Source organism: Budorcas taxicolor, chromosome 2 (assembly GCF_023091745.1).
Source record: "Budorcas taxicolor isolate Tak-1 chromosome 2, Takin1.1, whole genome shotgun sequence".
NCBI classification, from domain to species: domain Eukaryota; kingdom Metazoa; phylum Chordata; class Mammalia; order Artiodactyla; family Bovidae; genus Budorcas; species Budorcas taxicolor.
Genome location: NC_068911.1, coordinates 32,486,805 through 32,511,030, shown reverse-complemented (window position 1 = coordinate 32,511,030; position 24,226 = coordinate 32,486,805). Strand labels below are relative to the sequence as shown.

The following is a 24,226-nucleotide window of genomic DNA, read 5'->3' as shown; positions in this document are numbered from 1 at the left end:
CAAAAGGTGTTCTATCAAAGGGTAGCCCTTTCCCTATGAAAGAAAGATCACAGGGAAATTAAAAGCAGATATGCCCCATTTTATATGTTTATGGAAAATTTCAGGTAAACGGAATAATTTTTTTAAAACTTTGGGGGTAAGCACATAACCACACCTTCCTTTAAAGCATAGTTTCCTTAACGTGTAAGCTTTCTCCACTGGGGCCTCCCAGCCATTCAGTTGACAACTGAGAACATCCTGGCCCCTGTGAAGAGCAGGCGAGGATGGGCAAGCAGAGATTGGATCTGCCCCCAAGTTCTGCAGCACAACCTAATCTTCCAGGACACAGCAAATGTGAACCATCCCCAGCAAAAAGCTTAGTGTGTGTATCTGGGGACACAGCACAGAAAATGACACTGGTAAGCAAGCTGTTTTTCAGTATCTGGAGCAATCTCCATGAACCTACCTGAAGGCTGTGCTAACTCCTTAAGCATCAAGGACACAGAGTGTCAACAAGTTGCTTCCCAAATGGTAATCGTTTTGCAGGAGTGGTGGTAAAGGTCCCACTGTTTATCTGACTCTCCTGGAAGTTCACCAAGAGCACGCGTATGCACCTCTAGCACGTAATAAAAGGCCAAATGCAAATTGGCCAATGGGCTATAATACAGAAGGAGGGTGGGCTGCTCCTCTAAAGAAGTGAGGTCCTTCCCCAGGGGCCATGCTAGAGTGGACCCCCTCCTACTTCTAATGTGCTGGCCCAGGGCCGGGCCAGAGCACCTGCCTTGTGAAAGGTCACACAGAAGACATGGTGGAACAAGAGTGGCTTTGAGATGCCCCTGAGTGGGAAGGTGGCCCTGCAGGAGAAGGAGGAGGCCCCGGCTGCACACTGCGGCAGAGGATAAGCTCTCTCCTACAATTTCACTTTCATGATTATTAAATCCAACGTGCTCATTGAAGGCAATTTGCAGAGGGTGTAAAAAGCACACAAGAGGCATTTACCACTTGTAAGCCTCACTCCTGCAAAACCATCACCATCAACCCCTTGATACCTTCCCTTCTGCACATATTTTAACCCAGTGCACGTGTAAATTTCTATTTTACCAAAACGCATACGCACTTTGACATTCTCTTCACGGAAGATAAGCATGTGACTGTGAGGACGGTCTTACTGCATGCTGTCGGCCTTTTCGTGTCCTCTTTTGCAAGCTGTCAGCTCTCTGCCCATCTACCTTCTGAGTAAACTGAATACTCACCTTGGACCAGCTAGTAAGGAGCTTATTCACTTCTGATTACCATTTCTTTTTAGGAAATAAGAAAAAAATTCTGTTCTGTGCTGCCCTGGTGGCTCAGTAGTAAAGAACCTGCCTGCCAATGCAGGGCACATGGGTTCGATCCCTGATCCAGGAAGATGCCACATGCTGTGGAGCAGCCGGGCCAGAGCACCATAACTACTGAGCCTGTGCTCTAGAGCCAAGGAGTGCCAACTACCGAGCCCACGTGCCCTAGAGCCCAGGCTCTGCCACAGAAGCAGCCACCGCAACGAGAAGCCCGCACACTTCACCGGGAGAGTAGCCCCTGCTCGCCGCAACTAGAGAAAACCTGCATGTCTCAGCGCACAGCCAAAAATAAATAAATAAATATTTTATTAAAAAGAAAGTTTCCATTCCAGGGCAGTAAGACTTTGGTTCTCAAGCTCTCTGTTAAACTAGAACTGGACAGTTTTCTCTATTCAGTATCTACTTCCTTGACTTTTCAATTCAGGGAAACAAGAAGGGGCTGCAGCACCCTTCCTGCAGGGCATGAGTGACTCCCTTGGGCGGCCTCAGATCGAAAAGCGCCCAACCCACACACGAAACCATCTAGCTGCTGGGAACGCCTTCGTGCAAAGGCATGTGCTGGGGGTTAGGATTTCACCGCTTTTTCAAACTAGGCTTGAAATTTGAAAAATGAGGCGTTAAACTTCACCTCTGTCCCACACAAGGTGAAATTGCTTGTGTCATTGTCCATGTTTCCTGGACTGTGTGGCACTTGAGATGCTTCTTAGAAAGAAAAAGGCTCATCACCACACAGCGGTGGAACGGGGTGAGTCACGCTCTGTTTTTAGTGCGTGATCTGACAAGACCCTACTACCACAGGAAGTGTACCAGCAAAAATTCTTTGAGATAGAGAGGAAAAACCAAGGAAATGAATCAATACACATGAAGGAAGCACTCTCCTTAGAGAGACACGCGAAGCACGACAGTGGCTGCAATAAACAGTAAAAGCGAGCGCCGAAGAATAAAACACGTGAGTTAGAGAGCATTACTAAACTCATCCTGCGAGTGCTTTTCCCTGAGAAGATATTGTCAAACCCATGTGACTGGGTCTCTGAAGACCCATCCTTTTAAAAACAAAAAGGAATTTATACAAAGAGAACATTTGGTTTGTCAGGCTTTAAAAGGCCAAGAGTTAATTTCCTTTCTACCAAAACATCCGGACCCATGTTCGCTGACCGCCAGGTCGGCGTCCTTTTGCTAACCTAACGGCCCTTCCCTGTGCCTGGGCTCTCAGGGAGGGTGCCCTGATGGCTGACCTTGGAGCGCCCTTAGATGAATGGGAAGAGACCAAGGTGACAACCCCTGAAGTGACATGCACGGGAAGAAGGCTCTGTGAGCCCTAGAATGGGGGTGCAGCGGGCGGGAGAGCCTCTTTCCTCCCTGCACCAGGGAGCCGAGGAAGCCATCCGCAGGGCTCAGTGAGAAATGAATGACTCACGTGGAAGCAGGCAGGCCGGGCCTGAGTCCCCGAGAGCCCAGCCATGAGCTACTGTTTTGCCCACTTGAACGTGGGGCTCTTTGCTGTCAATCTCAGCACACACTGTGTGCTCATAAGGCCAAGAAGGGGAATGAGTCCCAGTGGCCGCATTCATGCTTGTGTAAAACACACTCTAGGAGGGGCACATTTATTAAAACCATTACACCTGACACCCTGACACCAAAGGCCTTTTCCCCTGGGTCCCTAGTGGTACATTTCAAACAATGCATTTTATTCTAAATAATTTAGTAATATAAAATGACTTACGTTTCACTTTTGTGAATTACCTCAAACCCATTTTATTTTCGGCAAAAGAATCCCATCTGCCCAAATACTGGAAAAAAAAAAAATCACATTACCTGTTACAGGGAAAAAATAAGACAGTAGGAAGACGATCAACCATGAATTCCCAAGGAAGATCATTCTGAGATACATCGATCCTGGCAAAGGGAAAGAACAGAAAACGTAAGAGCGGCTCAAGAAACTCCAACCTGGAACCTGAACGCATCTTCTCAAGTAACTTAAGAACCCGGAGCGCCGCGTGTGCCACACAGACTGGCCCCTGGCAGTGAGCCCACCACTGGCAGGCACAGCGCACACGAGAAACACTGAGGCTTCCAGGACAGGCATCTGCTCACCTGACCCACTGAGGGAAATGTAGTGGGGTTTTGTTTTTCCTTTGATGTGGAAAATTTTTAAGTCTTTTATTGAATTTGTTACAATATTGGTTCTGTTTCATGTTTTGGTTTTTTGGCCAGGAGGCATGTAGGAAGGACCCTAGCTCCCCGACCAAGGATCAAACCCTGCACCCCCTGCATTGGAAGGCAAAGTCTAAACCACTGGACCACCAGGGAAGTCCTGAAATGTAATGTCTTGAAAGTAAAGACACTTTAATTCACTAAGTGAATTCTAAAAAAGAATAAAAAAGTCTCACTGACACCTGACAGGTAGTCCACCTAACTGACAGAATGTGGGCAAGTACTTTAACCCATGAATCAGCCCTGGAAAAAGGAAATCATTGCACAAAATACATCGAGCCTCTGAAAATGTAAGAAAGCTAATACTCTATATTTTGCAAGTCTAGACAGAAACCAAAAAAGTTGTATTTTCTTAGCAGATTTTCGATTAATTTTCTAATACAGGAAATGACATCTGGGCTAAATTACCCAACCTGTGCGCTTGCTTTCTGCTGAACTAGGTGGAGGCACCTCTTCAGCTGGCACTGAGCCGGACCTGCAGGAGGGCCTCCCCACTCGCCCCCAGGACTGCTCAGCTGAAGCAAAAGGAACATCCTAGGAGGAAGCGGACCGAGGAAGGCCCGCTAGGCCAGGTGTCAGTATCCACAAACAGTACGTACAAAAGATGGAAATGTTCTGAATCATTAACTCGACAGAAGTTTTCAGATGTATAATTGGGAGCGGGAGAAATCAGTGCCATGCATTTGTCCAGAAGGATGAAATTCACTTAAAAAAAATTGACATAACCAAATCATAATGGTTTTAAATAGCTTCACTAACAAAACAGTACTCCCACCTCCCCCTGTGAAAGGCTACAGAGAACATCAGTCCTATTTTTTAAGCAAGTGGTTTACAATCAAATGCTTTTTCTCCTGATTTTTTACTTCAAGGAAAAACTAAACTGTAAAATCAAAAAATATATTTGTAAACATCCCCTCCAAATCCCATTGGGCTAATCAGGACCTCTTTTCTGCCATTCTCATTCAAGTTCTGGTGTCTATGTCGACCTACTGTGAAGAGCAGCAGTCACATTTCACATTCTATTCTTTTCAAAATTAACTGTATGAAGAGCATTGTTCTAATGAAGGGGTAAAAATCCCATCAAATGCTCAACCATAATTTATGTAACCATTTTTCTCCTGTCAGATATAAATAACACTCGAATGATGAGCACATGCTTCTCTGGGAGTCCCATTTCCTTAATTCCCCAAAGTGAAATTAACTGGGTCAAAAGTACATAACCATTTTTGTGACTTCTTACAAATGGTGCTAAAATGTTTTCCAAAAAGCTTATGCCAATTTACTTTCTCTATTAGCTACATCTGACTGTGACAATTTCATTTGATTTTATCAACACAAGATCCTACCAAAGGGAATCTCCTGGCTGTCCAGTGGTTAGGGCTCTGTGCTTTTACTGCCCTGGGGACTGGGTTTGATCCTTGGTCAGAACCTTGAAGCCACATGATGTGGCCAAAACAAAAACAAACAAACAAAGATTCTACCACTCAAGAGCATTCATTAATAAACATAAATGACATTTTGTTATTGTTTTAATTTACATTTACTAAATTATCATTTTCCTACTTGTTTATTCACGCTCTCCTCTTAGGTGGAAAGTCTGTTTTGTGACCTTTCTTTCACAGTGCAGTCCTCCTCAGCTGTTTCTCCCTCCATCCCCCACTTCCTCTGTGGTAAAATATACATAACACAAAATGTACCATCTTAACCATTTCTAAGTGCACAGTGCTTTCATAATGCTGTGTAACCATTACCACCATCTGTCTAGAGCTCTTTCATCCTGCAAAACAGGAACTGACCCCACTCGACAACCACTCCCGTCCTCCCCGCACTGCTGGGTAACCACCATTCTGCTTTCTACTGCTGTGACTCTGCCTACTCCAGGGGCCTCGAGCAAGGGAGACCGCACCGTGCTTGTCCTTCTGTGTCTCATTTCACGTAGCATGAACGTCCTAAAATTTTTGAGGCTGAATAATATTCCACTATATGTATAAACACCATTTTGCTCTCAGCAGTTTTCTTAAACCACTTTAATTTCTCAGGGTCTGGAGTATGAAGGCCTGATTTTGAATCCTGATCCCTTATTTACAGGTTGCTTGACTCTGGGCAAGCAGCCTGGTATTTCTGTGTCTCAGATTCGTCCTCAGTAGAAAAGAGAGTGGTGCTCACACCTATTCCACTGACGGTCCTAAGGACTAAGTCAGATACCGTTTATATAGTCTCGAAACACAGTGCCTCCTCCAGTGGGGCTCTGAGTCATCATTCGCAGCCACACAAAAGGAAAGGTGCGCGTGCTGGAAGACACAGCTATTGTCCTTCTGCAAGTCGGTTTTCTGTATTTTCATCGCACACTTTCCTAGTGAAATCTGAAATCATCTTTCTTTCACTATTTGGCAAGTTTCCACCTCTCAAAGCAACCAGCAAATCCAATATTCTATTTTCTGTCATTTTCTCTGATTTGATCTTTTATATTTAATTCTACCTATCTGAAGGGGTTTTCTTGGGGAGGAGGGAGAAAGAAGATATAGCTTAAATTTAAATAATTTTCTCTCTAAACTGCCTACTATCTCATCCAAAAACTCTTTGAGCATTGTTTTTACAAAACAGTGATTTAAAATTCATTTGTTTACTGAAGATCCCACATACAGTGCCATGGAATCACACTAGAACACCACGTGGGTATTAGCCCATCTTTCCTCTTCCTTTTAGGAATGAGGAGGGAAACAAGGCCTGATGGAGAGATTCACTCCAGGTCCCAGGGCTGGTTGACAGTATGTCAGAGACTGGCCCCCTTTTGCTGGGCCAAGGTCCCAGTGATGTATATTCCAGAAAGCTGGCCACTTGGGGGGCTGTCTAACCAAACAGGTCAGCACTGCTCCCACAGAAACACCCTCATGCTCCGATGAACTAGATGAGGCCTGAACACACTCAGCATCACGCAAGGAACACTCAGTATTCACCAGGAAGACTCTGGCGCCAATGAGGTTTTGCTCATAGCTTCCAGCTGACAATCAACTCAGTCTTACCCAAGTCCACAGAAAACTGGCAGACCCTTGCTAGCCACGTGGCTAAGCTGGAAGCAAGAACAATGACAGGCACCCAGCCCAGAGTGCGGCAGCATGGGTTTCCTCACCTCGCCACAGTGAATGTGTCTGAGGGCAGGAGCCGAGCTAGCTGGATGAAGACGTGATTGAGGGCTGGACAGAAGCCGCACCACTGTGCGTAGTAAAGTAGCAACACGTCCTGTGGGAAGAAGAAGTTGGCTGTTACTGGGCTTCTGGGGTCCTCACTGTATTTAAGAGCCTGGCAAGCATACCATAAATGCTGCTCACGCACAAAGTACAGTGAAAACTTGATCTCTGGGTACTTTTTTTTTTTTTTTTAATTTGGCTGCACTGGGTCTCTTAGTTGTGACCTATGGGATCCAGTTTCCCTGACAAGGGATGGAACCCAGGCCCGCTGCACTGGGAGCTCAGAGTCTTAAGCTCCTGGAGTACCAGGGAAGTCCCTGATCTTTTGTGTTTTCAATTATGTATTTTTAAGGATGCTTTGCAATCACAAAAGCACCATGTAATTCATGCACATTCTGCAGTAAGGCTGTCATGTGGCTAGTCTTCTGTACGGCAGCACCCACTGCTCCACCCATGATTGCAGCTTTGGAAATTATTTTAATAGGGACAGATGGCTTGATTTCTGCCTCGCTCGATTCCATACCTGTTTCTGAAGGACTACTTCCCAGAAGGTATCAGTCGTCACTTCAGTGATTAAACGCTGAGAAGTGAACTGGGTAGAGTCACTTCCAATAAGATGCCTTTTCAGGGGACTGTAGAGAACGCTGAAGTTTTGAATGAAAGACTCTAAAAATAAAGAGAAAATGAGATCAGCTCTTCTCTTGGTACAAGGAGAGTAGCTGGCCCACTTTAAACTCTACACTTTAAAAAGTGGGCTGGCTTCACAGGCCCACTGAACAAAATCCGCACAGGATGGGGCAGGGGGTCGCATAGGCTGCAGTAACTCAGCAGACAGCACTTTAGCTAAAAGAGTACCACTCAAGAGTTCCATGGTCTACTGTGCACAGGCTAGGAATTCGACGCTCTTTTTTTCTAACACTGGTCCACAAGACACCAGAGACTGGGTAAGTCATCAACGAGTCACCATCGAGATTTCAACCTACAATATCAAGACCTTTAAGCCTCACTACCGATGCAGTAACCGCACAAGCTACTGGGATGTGGGAGGTGTTCAAACACTCATTCATCTGAGAGTGAGGAACTACGGTTTGTGTTTCCTTCACTAAAGCTCCTCAAGTTTCCTCTTTAATTGAAAGGTTAAGTGAAATAAACAACTATATTTAGTGGCAAAACAGCATAAATAAGACCCATAAATAATCCAAAACCCTAACTTGAACCAACAGTTTTACCCTCCCCACCAATGACTTATGTTTTCAGATTCCTGTTTCATCTGAAGCAGCACTAATCTGAGTTTCTTTTTTTTTTTTTTTCTTCTCTCTCCATTCTGAGGTCCTAGTAAACAATGACAGGCTCCGTGGAGGAAGGAAGAAGGGAAGAAGGTTGAGTGAATACTAAAGAGAATCAGTCATCAACATCTGAATGACACTTAGTTGGTTTTTTGAAACGTAAGACCTAGAACTGTTCACTAATCTGCATGAGGGCTGAATTCTGAAACTGCCCCACAGACTTGAGAGTCACCTCTCCAAAACAACACAGTGGATGTTTTTGTATGAGGACTTTGACAAATTTTGTCATCAAGCACAGACAGAGAACAATAGAGCTAGATGTTTCAGGGTAGATACAGAAGATGACAAGAAATCAGAAGACAGCATCTTTCAGATCACCCTTAAATTCAGGGTGGGCCCATCACGAGCTCACTGAATGCTTGAGTATCAGCACAGGAGGCAGGAAGATCCAATCAATGCTTACTTTAAAAATACAGGCTTGTTTCATTTTAAGAAAACTCAGTACACCAAAATGTAACTTCAGGCAACATGAATGAGGAGCAAGGTGTGATATCAAAAGTGGACGCACTTCACTAAGTGACTATTCACGGGGTTCCTCGACACACTCGGGAAGCTTCACGTTTTAGTATATAATTTGATGTAGGAAAAATAAATCACCATTTACATAAGCCTTTTCAAACGTGTCTAATTAGGAAACAAGCTTCACCTGGACTTAAAAGACAGCACCTAAAGTGACTAACATTTAAGGGTTTTGAGTTTCTCACTTTCATGCTCTCCAAAGCTTGAAAACGAAAGGTTGCCCTCCCCACATTCCTCCTGTCTCCACTTGGCAAACGCCGGCTTTCCCCCATGGTTCCAACGAGGCTGAACTAACACAGCTTTTGAATTCACACTTCCTTGTGTGCACATCAAGGATGTCAGCAAAGCCCTGGGAACAGGACGCGTGGGCTGGGTCACTGCTGCTGCCAGGCTCTAAGGGCAAGCTCACGGTGCTTTCCCAGAATGGTGATTTACCCCCTTCCCACTTCCGCTCCCAAAGTGGGTCTTGCTGGTTTGCAGTGTGACACTTGTTTATTGCACTTGACACTTGCTTGTTACCATCTAGGCACCCAAGGTCATAGCAGTATTCCTCAACATGCTAAAAAGGAGCAGCAGAACAAATTAGGCCTGGTAGCCCTGATATGTAGTTAAACCTGCAAGACAAAAAGGGGGCCAGGCAGTTCTATCATTCCACTGCTTTCTGTGAAGCGCCTGCCAGGGCTGTTCATCAGCCGGGGGAGTTACCACCAGATCCAGTCCCCACCACCCTGTCTGTCACTGTGGCCAGGTTCCCACCTTGGAAATGCAGCAGGCACTGCCAATCTGGGATGCTGGACTCTTAGCCCCAAGGGCTAAGTGACCAACTTATCCAGAATTTGGAGTTAGGCAGTTTGTGTTTCATTTAACGGACAAAATTAGCTTCTTTTAAAATTACAACTGCAGCGTGAAGATTTAAAATGAGCTAGTAAGAGCCAACCGTCATGAGATCCCTAAATAACAGTCGCCTATGGAAAGTTAAGCAAAGTGTTAGGCTTGGGGAAGGTAATGGCCCATGGTACCTAGGGTGAACTTCATAAGAGCCTGTTTTGGATCCAAGATATAGTGAGACTCTTCCTTCACATCAACGATTGCAGCAAACTCCTTCACCCGTGCAGCGCTCGGAGCACCCAGCCTCTCCGCGTACAACCAGAACAGGTTGGAGTCCAGAAGGTAGATGTTTAGGGTCTTGTTGGTTCTGCAGCTCAGGCCTGTGAAGCTCGAGCTGTTCGTCTCCAGTTCAGGAAAGAGATACCTGTTCTCCTCAATGTGAGGAACAGAGCCCGGGCTCTCAACCTCGCACTTCTTCTCTAGGGAAGGAAATGCAATGGGCCGGGTTTCAAAGACGCCTTGTCCAGAGTCAATGAAGCCCGCTACGGCCCTGCTTACGGTCCGGCAGCATGCAGTGTAGTAGCTGAAGGGGCTGTAGGAGCTTAGGAAATTGCTGCACTCTATGCTGCCTGATGCCACATGGTAAAAGGCCTGCTCCTTGAGGTAGAAAGAATCCAGAGCTGCTGCCATCTCGAAGAAGCTGCACTGGGGCACGCTGACCGAGCTCGGCCTGAGGCCACCAGCTGTCTGGTTGACACACAGTTCACACACGTTGTGGGTTCTGGAGATGGAGTGCCACCGCGGCAGCACCACCGTGTTGCAGCAGGGTGACGCCGTTATCAGCGGCGGGTCCGAGAGCCGGGCTGGGGGCTCAGGTGCCAGGGACTTGAACGCCGGGGCATCCACTCGCCGCAGGTGCTGGAGGAGCCGCTCCACCACCTGGTCCCCGTGACAGTTGTTGTACTCCAAGGCCACTTCGGTGATCTGAAACACAAGGTGGAGCTTGTGAGAGGCGTGGGGTGGGGTAGGGAACCAAGGGACTGACCCCGGGGCTCACAGGCCTAGAGAGCATCCTGTCTGATTCAGAAGGAAGAGCCCTGGCTGGAAACAGCAATAAACAGGAAGCTGTCACACCTAGAGCTATTGATAGAAGGGTCTGGGTCACATTTCAGATCATGTCACTCTGTTAACAAATACTGAACCACCTGTTCAGAGATAGAAGGGGCCTTAGAGGGAGATGTCTTAGCCTATCACGTGATGGGGTGAAGCAGCTCACCCCACAAGACACATCTGGGTCATCGAAGAACCAAGAACAGAATTTAAGTCTGAACACCCAGCTGAGTCACTTTCCTTTACATCCTTAAACTCCTCCAGAGGAGGTCTTCATTCTCCCTCTTAAATATAACAGTCTAGCCTAAAAAAACTTGCCAAGCACCTAACGAGTAGATCAACTATTTCCCGGCATCTATGTTTCCAAATAAATTAATGCACCAGAGGAGCCCACGAATTCAACCTGTTCCAAACTGTACTCCATTTTGCCTTCCTGCTCCTGCACCACCCTCTCTGGAAAATGGCACCATCAAACCAGAAACATCAGCCAGCCCTCAGTTTCTCCTCCGCGTCACCCACACCTCCAGTCCAGCCAGCGCTGACTTGGGCAGCATCCTTTCGTGTCCCCACGGCCACTGCCTCGACTCGGCCTCACCCCTCACAGACCGCCATTCTCTCCCCCCGCCCACTGAGCCTCCATACTACCACCCCTTATTTTTAAAAATACCACCCAAAGCATGAGGCTCCTCTGCCAAACAACATTCAATGGCTCCCCTTATCTAGAGGGTAAAACCAAACACAGTCTGACCCGAGTCTGCCTTTCTGGTTGGTCAGAGCCTCCTCCACCCGACAAACCTCAACACTCTCCCGAAGACCCTACATCAATAAAGGTGACTCCACCCCAACCTGGGGAGAGGCAGGGTCCGCATTTTTATGGTCCCAGAAGTCCTTCCAGACAGCCTCCCAATTGTCTGTCGAGACACCCCTCTTCCCCACAGGCTCAGGAATCCTCACAGGCAGGACTGGGCTTGATTTTTCCTGCTGTCCCCTCGACCCTTGCCCAGAGCCAGGCTCGTAACAAAGGCTCGATAAATACCTGGTAAACGGAAGGCATCTCGGGAATGTACACACTCCCGCTTCTTGGTGAAATGATCCACTTTACCCTGAGATCAGTGTTAGCCATTTAGATTCAAGTTGCATTCCAGGACTCTTCCATTTCCAAACTCAGGAGCTTTCACCACCCAACACCACCCCAGTTTAATGCAAAAGACAAGCAAGTCATTCTAATCCAGAGCCACTCATACTCCCTAAAACAGAACTGTGCTAACTTAAGTCAAATCCTGCCATGGTTAGTTAGTTAAAGGGTGTTAAGTCACTCAGGATTTTGTTTCATTAAAGAGGGTGTGTGTGTGTGTGCGCATGTGTGTAAAAACCATTTAGTAAGTACTTTTCCAATTTAAAAGAAAACCCATATTTTATAACACATGATACTTATGCTGCTGCTACTGCTGCTAAGTCGCTTCAGTCGTGTCTGACTCTGTGTGACCCCATAGACGGCAGCCCACCAGGCTGCCCCGTCCCTGGGATTCTCCAGGCAAGAATACTGGAGTGGGTTGCTATTTCCTTCTCCAATGCATGAAAGTGAAAAGGGAAAGTGAAGTCGCTCAGTTGTGCCCGACTTTTAGCGACCCCATGGACTGCAGCCCACCAGACTCCTCCATCCATGGGATTTGCCAGGCAAGAGTACTGGAGTGGGGTGCCATTGCCTCCTCCGTATGACACTTATTCCGTATGATACTTATGGACAGAGTTAATTTAAGACACATGTTTGTACAAAAAAAACAAATTGTTCGAATAGCTCTTGGGCATAAAAAAGGTTACTTTAGATGATAAAACCAGTGTTTTGGTCCCCTCTCCCACACACACATGTACACACAAGAACATCTCAGCCCTTCTTAAAGGGTAAGGCTCTGACAGCACATTATACTGAAAAGTTCAAGCCTATGTGATTAATAAAGAGCCCAGCTGCCCTCTTGCCCCATCTGGGTACTACTTTATATTCAAAGACATAACAGATCACCACCCCCAGGCCCCCACCAAACCCACAAAAATTCAACTACAGTCAGCCCTTCATATCCTGTATCTGCAATTCAAACGTGGATCAAAAATATTTGGGGGAAAATATTCCAGAAAACAAAGTTTGAGTTTGCTGCACACAGGCAACTATTTACACAGCATTTATATGGTATTGAGATGTACAAGATGGGGGTTTGATCCCTGGGTCAGAGAGATCCCCTGGAGGAGGGCATGGCAACCCACCCCAGTATTCTTACCTGAGAAATCCCCAGGACAGAGGAGCCTGGCAGGCTATGGTTCAAGCGGTTGCAGAGAGTCAGACACGACTGAGCAACTAACACTGTCACTTATACAGTATTAGGTATAGGTATTATAAGTAATCTTAGAGATGATTTAAAATATACAGGACGACGTGCATAGGTTATATGTAAATGCTATGCCATTTCACAATACAGAACTTGAGCATGTTTGGAGTTTGGTATATGTGGGGGTCCTGCAACCAAACCCCCATGGATACCAGGGGATGGCTGGTTGAAAACCCCACATCTACTAGAAACAACTTTAAGAACTCTTAATACTAGAGCGTCTTAGTAAAGTAAGAGTGTCTTAGTTCACAAAATAACTGTGTAGTGAAGATTTTCCAAAGAAATGAAATCCTATTACTTCAAGTCCTCCCTAGTCAGAGAATCGGCAGAGCCATTTCACTTCCTCTCCCTCCTCTGAGCCACGGGAGCAGCGTCCACTCAGAAGGGCCCCCACGGGGATGAACCATGTCAGCAAAGAGGCTCCAGAGCAGCCTCTGGAGGGGCCTGGCCTGGCGAGGGTCCTGCCTCCCTGTTCCCTCAGGAAGGCTCCTGAGAGGGCCTGGGAGAAGCAGCATCTGGTGAGCCTGGCCAGTGGCTCATGGACTCTCTGAAATTGGTTTTGGCCAATTAAGGGATCCTGGAGGGAAGGAAAAAATTAAACCCCCAGTAAACCCAACTGAGCAATCCCAGGCGCTCTCTGTGGATTGTTATTGCTCTAAATGCCCCCAAACAATCCATACATAAAATAAACTCACACCCAGAGACAAGCAACGCATGCAGAAGAGGCAGGCGGGAGGGGCTGACTTCTGATGACAATCGGCTCCGAAAACCACTCTGTGAGCCACAGAAGGGTTAGGAAAACACAGGATCCCAAGGTCACCTCACCACTGCTGGACTGAGCGTGGTCAGGGCAACCAGCCTGGCCAAATGCCTGTGATGACAACACCCCCAAGGCCACACTAAACCCCGCCTGTGCTGTCCACCCCCTCCACACCTCTCCTGAACATCAGTCGCCGCAGGAAGAGGGAACCTAGCCTGTCTCCAAAGAGGCATGGTTTGACCACCCTGTCTGCTCTGCCTCACCCAGACTTGAGACACTGTCAGTAACGTGGCCGGAGAGGCCATGGTGGGTCCCAACCAAGAAGGCACAGGCTCTTCTGCCCGCTTACAGGAAGAAGTGACACCACGAAACACAGCAGCCACTCAGCGAGTAAGGGAAACCACTCCGATCGTGGAACGAGAGAAGCCTCTAAGTCAATGAGGTTCGCCTGATGCTTCTGAGACGCCTCTTCCCACTGTGGCTCTTACCTCATCTATCAAAGGGTGACTCTCAGCTAAGGGATTAAAAGGTATGAATACAAAAAGTGCTGGTCCTTTCTTCAGCTCGTTGTTCAGCAGGAGACTCTTGCCGCCGTGCGGCCACAGCCATCGGACAAGCGTCTCTCGGTTGTCTAAGGCCCACTTATAGATGTTCTCAGCGGTGTAGTTGATGACCTCCCTGGGAAAGACCTGGGAAGGACAAACGCGCAGACGTAAGAGGCGAGGCGGGATCGCAGCACCACCCCTGCCCGGCCTCAGCCCTCTCTTCACAGGCGAGGAAAACGAGGCTCGGAGTGGCCTGGGCGGCTGCACTCTGGCTCTGCCTCTCCAGACTGGGCACTTCCTCGCAAGTGGCTTGGAAAGCAGAAGCTGCTGTGAGAGGTGACTTTCAGATCATGTGATTCACCTTTTCCCTTGAGGCAGAAAAGATGAATTTGTTTATCTATCAACAAATGTTTCCCTGCCTGCTGCTGGCAACTGTGACCTCTACCTTCCTGCATAAAGCGATTGCTAAGGAAACAGAAATGATGGAGTTGGGGGTCATTTTACCCTTGGGAATATCATGTTTCCCTTGTCCCTGGGGACTCTCTGTTAGGACAGAAGTTTGTATCTGCCTTGCTCACCTGTCTCCCCCACCCCCATCCCCCGCCACAGGGACTAGAACACCTGGCACAGAGCAGGGACTCAACAAATATTTGCATGAAACCCTGAGTGACCTAGAACTTGTATACAAGGCCACAGACCATACTTTATGTGTACAGAATTAAGGAGAGATATGCCCAGATTTTTTTTGCTTTGTTTTTCTCTAACAAAGTATGTCAACATAAAATTATTTTTGAAATTCCAATGATATAAATTACAGAGTTTCAAACAAAACTCCCCCCAAAATGCTTGGAGAGTTCCACAAAATAAGATATTTTATACTTCCCCAAATAGAGGTTTAAATTGACTTATAACAAGATGTCCACTGCTTTTAGTTAAAAATAAAAAATACTGGTATTCCATTAATATTTCATTTGCTGAAAGGAATTCTGCTGCTCTGTCAATGAGCCACTCTTAAAAACTATGGAATTGACACCATGAATTCAGTATCTTTTTCAGTAACTTTCTCACAGTCCTATCTTCTTTTTGCCATCTATTTTAAATTTCTTTCTCCGTACCTGTTACAATACATGAACATGATATATGTTGCTTGTAAAGCATGTTGCAAAAGAAGGATGAAGGAAAATGATAGACAGCAGAAGCAGATGAAATCCAAAGAAACTTAAGACAGAGGCACAAGGAGAATGGGTGGGCGGCAGGAGAAACCATCAGATTTTGATTCCCAGAACGGGATGGTGGGAGGTGGAAAAAAATGTTAATTGTCTTCATGAACATTTCTATCTGGAAAACATGGAATATATTTGACTTTGGGAATATAAACTGCAAGGAGTAAAGCCATCTGGGTTACCAGAGAAAGGCAGAAGCCAGGGAGACTGGCCACAGGGGGCACCCCTCAGCAGTCCCTCCACAGGCAAGAGCCTTGTACGCTGAGCTGAGGGGAGCGTGGGTTTACAGGCTGGGCACACTGGGTACGGGGGTTCGGATTTTCACTCGACCTGTAAGTCACTGACGCTGTCAATGAAGTTGGAGAGAGAAAACACTGGAGAAAGTAAGCTCAGTGCCGGGACTGAGGAAGGAGCAATAAACAGAGCAGAAGCACAGGACTAAGCACAACACAGGCCAGAAGCTCAGAAACAGCTAAGTTGGGGCCAGTCCACCAACAAGCAAACAAAATCAGGGAACAAAGACAACACTGGGAAACCGAGGCGCGCTGGGGCGGGAAGCCGCCAGCCTCTCACTGTGACTTGACAAGACCTTCCAAATCCATCTCATCAGCTAAAGGAGAAAAGCGTGTCATGTTGCTACTCTTGATAAATGGAACAAATGAACAAAGGATATCGCCCAATGGAACCTTAACCTTTGAGAACATGGTCCCAGAGGAACACTTCTCCAATACAGCAATTTCATCCAAGAAGGAAAGCTAACAAGGCTGCATCAAAATCTAAGAATATAAACAGAATTTCTAGCTGTTAAATCCGAGAGCTCTAGGGCACGGGTTCTAGAAGGGGCTGAGGGGACTCAGTTTGCATATAAAACCATGTGCACTTTCCTACAGACAGCGTCTACAGATTTCACCCAGTTCTCAAAGAAGTCTGTGATCTAAACAAGGTTAAGAACCACTGCGCTAATAGAAACGTGATTTTAAAATACTTACAAGTGATGTGTTGAAATGTCTATGTAAATACACACTTCCAGAGTGTACTAAGGATACCAGTTTCGCAAGATGCTTATTTGTGATAACCCCAAATCGTACTGTTCCTAGGTAATCTGAAACAGAAAATTTTCCTTTATTAAAAAGAAAAAGCCTATGCCTTAAAACAACCACAAAACCCAACGATCAAATCTTGACACACAAATTTCCCCGGAGCAAAGCTCTTTTTGGCCACCTAGCCTAGACCGCAAAGGAGGAGCCAAAGCAACCACCTTCTAAAACAGATCGTACGTCTCCTCCCGAGTACCTGCCTCTGACTAGGACCTGCGCTGTTTCAGTCCGTTCCCCTACTCACAAGCCTCACCTGAGAGCCTAGGCACATGCTACTCTCTCTGTCTGGACATTTCCATGCCAGTTCCTTCTCATCATTCAGATCTCGGCTCCCACCCCACCTTCTCTGAGAAGGCTTCCTTGACCACCTGTTTCCAGGCAAAAACACTTGAAAGGATGGTCTGTAAGGGGACACCAAGGCTCCCTCCTGACTCAGGCCTTCTCCTTACCATTACTCTAAGCTTTTAACAGCACTTACTAACATTTACATAATCCTACTGATTTATTTAGATCTTCTTTGGTCCAACTTCCTCTTAAAACCTTGTTTATTGCTGTTTATCCCAGCATCTACAGCAGCATCTGGGCACATGTGTATTGATCTCTGGAGCAATAAATGTTAGTTACATGAATCAATCTAGTATATACAAGGAACTCATATGAATTAGTAAGAAAAATAAAACAGTTAAAAATGGGCAAATAACAGGAAAGGAAACGTAAGAGGCTAACTGTGCACTTAACCTCGCTATTTTGGAGGAAAGCAAATGAAAACACAATTGCCACTTTTCACCTTCAAAATGCCCCAGATCTGAGACATAGGAAGTACCAGATATTGATGACCAGTAAAGAAATGAGTGCACTGCTGCAAAGCTGGTGGAAAAGCCAGACTGGCAGCCACCTAAGAGAGCAATCTGCTGTGCTGTCCACGATGGAACCCGGACATGGCCCGCAGCCCCCATCTGCCTTTTGGTGCCCACACATGTGCCCTGAGAGTTATACCCAAGGGCAGTCACCAAGGAATTGCCTGCAGATGTTGAAAACAGTGGGGCAGGGCAATCTACACAGCCTGAATAGATTTTCTAAGACACATGTGAGTAAAAAAGCAAAGACACAGTGTACCTTTTATGTGGAAAAATCCCTCACACTTATAAAGTATGTTTTCTCCTATAGGCACATAGGGTTACAAATGTATACACAATCTGAAAGGATAACAAAAACTGTTTTGTGTTGGGAGTTGGAGAACAAAGGGGACTTGACCCTTATGTGTGAAGCGTTCTTTTTCCTCCTAAGGAGTATATTTAATGTAATATTTGTGTGATTAAAAGTTGACTAAAATATGTAGTATTAAAAGAGGGTGGATAAAACAATGCAGGAAAAGGTACATTTTTTCCCTACCCCCTTTTTGCTTTACTAGCAGATGTTAAGTAAAATATCAGTTAAACATTGTGTGCTACACTCAGTCGTTCAGTCATGTCTGACTCTTTGTGATCCCATGGACCGTAGTCCGCCAGGCTCTTCTGTCCATGGAATTTTCCAGGCAAGAATACTGGAGTGGGTTGCCATTTCCTTCTCCAGGGGATCTTCCTGACCCAGGGATTGAATCCATGTCTCTTGTGTCTCCTGCATTGGCAGGTGGATTCTTTACCACTGCGCCATCTGGGAAGCTCTGACTCTATCTTATGAAAATTAGTCAAAATCACTTTGAACTGTCCTGTGCACAGAGATGTTCACTGCATCATTATTTACAGAGCAAAAAAAACAAAAAAAAAACTAAAACAACTTTAAATGTTACCAAGTGATATCTAAGTAAACACACTCTAGGTTACTCGCACCAGCCCACCTTCCAGCAGGGGCGGCCTCTTCGTCTCGGAGGAGTGGCTACTGAGGATGAGGCAAGAGTGACCATGTCCCTCACACCAGGCTGGACAATCTAACACAAACCTGATGAGCTGAAAATGGCACAGAACCAAAGAAACACAAGAAGCATAAGCCCAAAATGACAGGAAAGGCTTATATATAGAGGGCAGATGGCAAAGGGTGGGGCGGGGTGGGCAATGGGAGCCAGAGAATGGGAGTGAGGCAGCTTAACCTTCCTCTCAGCACCAAACTTAGAACTACAGCAACGTTTCACAGCCTTCACGATCAAAACCTAGACTCATTACACCAGCCACTGCGTGGGGATCCAACGTGGAACACAAGCACCAACAGATAAACCTGCTGCCGCTGCTGCTGAGTCGCTTCAGTCGTGTCAGACTCTGTGGGACCCCAGAGACAGCAGCCCACCAGGCTGCCCCGTCCCTGGGATTCTCCAGGCAAGAACGCTGGAGTGGGTTGCCATTTCCTCCTCCAGCAGATCTTCCTATTGCTGCTGCTAAGTCGCTTCAGTCGTGTCCGACTCTGTGCGACCCCATAGACAGTAGCCCACCAGGCTGCCCCGTCCCTGGGATTCTCCAGGCAAGAACGCTGGAGTGGGTTGCCATTTCCTTCTCCAATGCATGAAAGTGAAAAATGAAAGTGAAGTCGCTCAGTCGTGTCCGATTCTTCGCAACCCCATGGACTAAAGCCCACCAGGCTCCTCCACCCATGGGATTTTCCAGGCAAGAGGACTGGAGTGGGGTGCCATCACCTTCTCCGAGATAAGCCTGACGGCACTGCAAATACCGCACACCTCAGTGAGGGGGCGGTGGTGGGTGAGGACAAAGAACTGAACCAGAGAAGAGCTGCAAATAGCATCTTGACTGGATACTGTCAGGACAGCGAGAGCCAGGCTTCTCAGGGAAAGAGAAAGAAGTTACATATGAAGAGAGGCAAGTTAAAGTGAACTCTGCAGTGTTAGGCTGGAATCAGAGGAAATTAAAATAAACTTACAACTTTTAGTATAAACTTATGACTTAAGACACAAATAGATATAGAACAGAGGCATGCATGTGCACAGGAATAAACACATATATGTCTGAGCTCTCTGCCTGCTGAAAGGGCCTAGAAGTAATGACACTGAATATCAAGAAGCCCCACATCTGGGTTTCTAAATGTCATTCTCCAATAAAAAGAATCCAGGGCTTCTTGGAAAAGAAGCTGATCCCAGCGCTGGGGCAAAGGCAGTACAAGATGAGCCTGAAACATCTTGTTGAGTCAGGAAAGAAGTGCTCATAAAAAGAGGAAAATTTGTTCAAGGGACACAGGCACCAACCCAAGATGCTAATGGCCAAAGCCGGAACAATCTGAGCAACAAAATAAACAATCAGTATTTTTCAAAAGTGTCCATGTCATGGAAAGTAAGAAAAGAGTGAGGAACTGTCATAGGAGGAGACTAAGGAGAAAAAAGAATTAGCTGCGATGCAGGATCCCAGACTGAATCCTGGAACAGAAAACAGACATTGCTGAAAACAATGGCAAAACTCAAATAAGGTCTGCCGTTTACAGACCTTCACACTGGACCAATGTTAATTTCTTAGTTTTGACAAAAGCACCACCACAAATGGTTAAATCATGTTAACACTGGAGGGAGCTAGGTGAAGGTAGAGCGTTAGGAAACTCCGGATCCATCCATCCGTGCAACATTTCTGCAGCTATAAAACTGGTTCAAATTTGAAATTTAAAAGAAAAAAAAAAAAGTATAACATGTAAGTTCAGATTCCAAAGGTGCTGGAAGAAAAAGCAGGACCCAGGAGGGGAAATGCACTGGTAGGAGCAAACACATCACCCTCCATCCAGCAGTAGGCTCATTTTGGCAGACTGCCACCGACAGAGAGAGGGGTGAAGGAGAAGCAGCCAGTAGGAAACTCATTTGAGAGTCCGCCAAAGTCACCAACATGATTTACTGGAGCAGAGGAATCAGGAGTGACAGTTAAACTCAAAAGCTGAAAGGGGCCATTCAAAAACCAGCTTAGCTGCATTCATAAGAATGGACAGCCGCCTGCACGAGGCAGATTTTAACATGCCCAAACATATTACAATTTCAAAACTTTATCTTTCACACAGAAATTTACAAGAATCACACATTTTAAAAGTTCCTTCAGATAGTGGAAATCTTGCTGGAAGAAGCAGTTTATCTGCGCAGTCTCCTGTGTATAAGGAGCACTTGAATTAGCAGGCGAAGTTCACAGTGTAAGAACGACACACGAAAATAACACTTCTCATCTCCATATCCAGAACATTCTGTCAGGCAGGGCTCCAGGGCTTTCTACAATAGGGGTCTTTGTCGATTAAAAATGAATAATTTTGTCCCAAAATGAATGAAGCTTTAATATTTTAACTGAGGATTCTGAATGTACTGAATAATAAAAAACAAATTCAGAATCATGCTCTTCCCTCCCCCATCAGTGGGTCCAACAATGGCATGATCCTATTAAATTAATAATAATAATAAAGTCTTAATAAATGCTGTTAGCCAGGTAACCGGCCAACTACAGTCTATTAACCATCCAGGGAAAGGTGTCAGAAAGACTACTGCAACACGCAACAACATCCTGCGAGAACACCCAGGTGAAAGCAGGAGTTACTGAGCAGTTCCTGTAGCCGGTCACACAGACATCAAGATGATCACAGCAAGAAGACTGGCTTGTCTACTGTCCGCTACAAACAGCCTGTCTGTGGCCTGAGTCCTTGGTCTGGTCTCCCTTAGCTACACGGCAACCTACTGGGCACACAGCCGCCGCTAGGCTCCCCGTGAGACTAAGGATGAGTGGAACAAATATATCATGGCACTTCACTGTTTGCATGCTTTGAGGAACAAACAGCCTTGCTTTGATCCATGAAGCCTTGTTTATTTTCAGCACTTATTGCAGGTTTACCCCTTGCTACCTTTCATGAGCTTGGGGTTCTTTTCCGTCACTCACAGAATGCTCTACCCCTGCTTCCCTTAGTCCTCTGGGTGGAGCTTTCATTGACCTTCCACACACCTCTTCACCATTTACCTCCTGGCAACCACCAAGGACACATCGAGAATGGAAAGATCTCAAACTCCATCTGGTCTCCACTCAGACTCATCTGGCTCACTTGTGATCTTTCTGGTGTGCATCAGGGGTTTTGTTTTTGGTCACTGCATAATGTTTTAATATCAGACTACTTTTATTGCTTAAAACCACTGCTTTAAATTCAATTTTTAACATTAAAACTTCAGCTCCCTATTAAGGTAAACTGCATACATTCTGAGGCAAGACCTCAGTGAGGCAAAATATTAAAATTCTCAAACATTCCAGAAAAGAACAAAAATTAGTTCCTTTTGTTAGCAAAAGGTTTTTTGTTTCCCTTTTTATTGAAGTATGGTTGGTTTATAATCCAGTATGAGTTTCAGGTGTACAGCAAAATGATTCAATTTTATATTTTTTTTTTCAGATTTTCCATTAATAGATGTTTAACTGCTTTCAAATTAGTAATAAAAATCTTACCAGAAGCAAAGCTACACAATTCACACTCACCAACTAACAGACTACCAGGAAGCATTAGTTCAAGGAGGTGCCTACAGGAGACTCAGTATTTTAGGATATAATTGCTTTATCCCAGGACATCGGGATAATGAGCCCTAGGTCCTAAGTGCATGGTCCTAGGTGGTAGCCACTAACCACGAGCGGCTAGCGCGCACTTGAAATATGAGCAACTGAGGGACTAAACTTTCTGCTTTATTTGACTTTATTTAATCTAATTTGAAAGTGATACTCAACTCAGTTATAAGGAAACATTCAAAAGATGAGTTTGTAACCTTAAACTAATATCATATTATAAATAAACTATATTTCAATAAAAATAAATACACAAAATGAAACAATATAAAACTATTTGGTATGTAAAACACTTTTTCAGCTGTAAATTGTATGAAATCTAAACACAGATCAAGTATATCTAATGAACACTTAGCATCTGAATTGAAGTGTGCTGTTACATATAAAAGACATGGTTAAAAAAATGTAAAATATCTCAACAGTTTTTATATTGATTACATGTTGAAAATGCTAATAATTGGGGTACATTGGGTTAAATAAAATATAAATTATTCAATTTATTTCACCTATTTCTTCTTCAATTTTAAGGCAGCCACTAGAAAATTTTAAAATATCTCTGTGGTTCATGTTAAAGTTCTACTGAACTATGCCACGATGAAAAAGCAAGATTCATGTAACTCAGGAAGAACGTTAGCCTCAGGTAAGTCCAGCAGCCAGTAAGCCTTAATAATGGACAGTTATCTGGGAAGGACACATAAGACAAAGATGTTTTTTCATGAAAACCTCTCTAAATAGCAGGGAATGGTTATTTTTAAGAATGTGTCCCACTCTCTCCTGCAGAAAGGAAAAGGTGGGGCTCTCGACCTTGTGACTCCGGGTATAAACGGCCGAGCTTCTGAAATTCTCTTAGAGGTCTACATTAAACAGCATTTGGTGTCCTACAAAGTAAGGTACCCAAGGATACACTGAAAGAATGAGCAGACATGCTGGAACTGAATGGAAATTTTCACCTCGGGACCGGCCATCTGCTCTCCAGGAGGCTTCTGCGTGAGCTAATCTCTCAGGGATCTCAGGGCAAAATGGAACACCAGGTTGGGAAAAATACTGATACAGAATACTGCTAACAAATAAACCATGATATTCTTCAAAACGGACTGAGTACCGTAGATTTTAACCTACATGGCTAAGAAGTTATTTACTCCCTGGGAAAATTTCTCTCAATTCTTTACATTCCCAAAGGCAAAACCTGTATTGTGGTCCCTTCCATGCCGCCAACAATTCTCACTTTACTCTATACTCTGACATTTTTATTAACTTCTGCTTTTCCACTCTTCTTTCCAAGGTCTGGACAAGGAAGAAAAAGGAAGACGACAGGATTGTATTCACAGGGATAACAACAGCCCCTCCAAGGTTACTTAGGGTTTCCACTGTAGTGACTCGGCATCAGCCACCGGATGATGACTTCACGCACTTCCAATGCTACATGCATTCATCAAAATAAAAATATCTGCAAAGAGGTGCAACTGTATAGAAATGTTTGTCTTCAGCGCATGAACTATAGCTATGGCTGGCATTTTCCCCCAGAAATGTGACTCAGAGATTTGTTACATTGTCAATTTCTTTTTTTTTTTTAATGGCTGTGCGGCATGGCTTACTGGATCTCAGTTCCCCAACCAGGGACTGAACCCAGCCCATGGCAACGAAAGCACAGAATCCTGACCACCAGGCAACTCCCTCAAAATCCTAAGCACAAAGCAATTATGTAGAAAAAAGTCTGGCATTTGGGCACCATAGACACACTATGCATGTGCTGGTGCTTGCCAAAATACTGCTAAACTCCAAGTAAACATATAACTTCTCAGCAGGGATTTTCCTTTTACTTGTGAGTTAGGAAGGAGGGAAAGAAAAACATCATTCCAAATTCATCATTTGAGGGGAACATAAACTATAAAGCTAAACAGGCACTGTCCTATATACTAACATGACCGTAAACACCCTCACACCATTGTTCTCATTTAGTCAGAGCATAATATTAAAATGATCAATCTGAATACATCTCTTGTATGTATTTCAATTAAGTTTCTCTTTAAAAAAAGCCTCAGGGAGGGAAAGACTTCACTAAATAAACATTATCTCCTTAGAAATTCCTCCTCCATCTCCTCTTATGCTGCACTTAGGGTCTAGCATTGGTGTCATTCATATATATATATATATATATATATTTTTTTTTTTTTTTAATCATGCTTTACAAAAATAAAAAC

At 45.1% G+C, this 24,226-nt stretch overlaps 1 protein-coding gene across 4 annotated transcripts in view; it reads right to left on the bottom strand.

The window, feature by feature from the left end:
* TXNDC11 (thioredoxin domain containing 11) overlaps positions 1–24,226 on the bottom strand; it is a 58,624-nt gene that overhangs the window by 1,312 nt on the left and 33,086 nt on the right. For 2 of the 4 annotated variants that reach the window (XM_052636160.1, XM_052636162.1), the window contains 6 exons: positions 16,420–16,532; positions 14,151–14,351; positions 9,603–10,395; positions 7,242–7,384; positions 6,661–6,770; positions 3,132–3,212 (listed from right to left, as the gene is read on the bottom strand). In XM_052636160.1, coding sequence (XP_052492120.1) covers positions 3,132–3,212; positions 6,661–6,770; positions 7,242–7,384; positions 9,603–10,395; positions 14,151–14,351; positions 16,420–16,532 — 1,441 coding nt within the window. The remainder of the gene's footprint in view (positions 1–3,131; positions 3,213–6,660; positions 6,771–7,241; positions 7,385–9,602; positions 10,396–14,150; positions 14,352–16,419; positions 16,533–24,226) is intronic. The other 2 variants (XM_052636161.1, XM_052636163.1) reach the window with 1 other exon arrangement.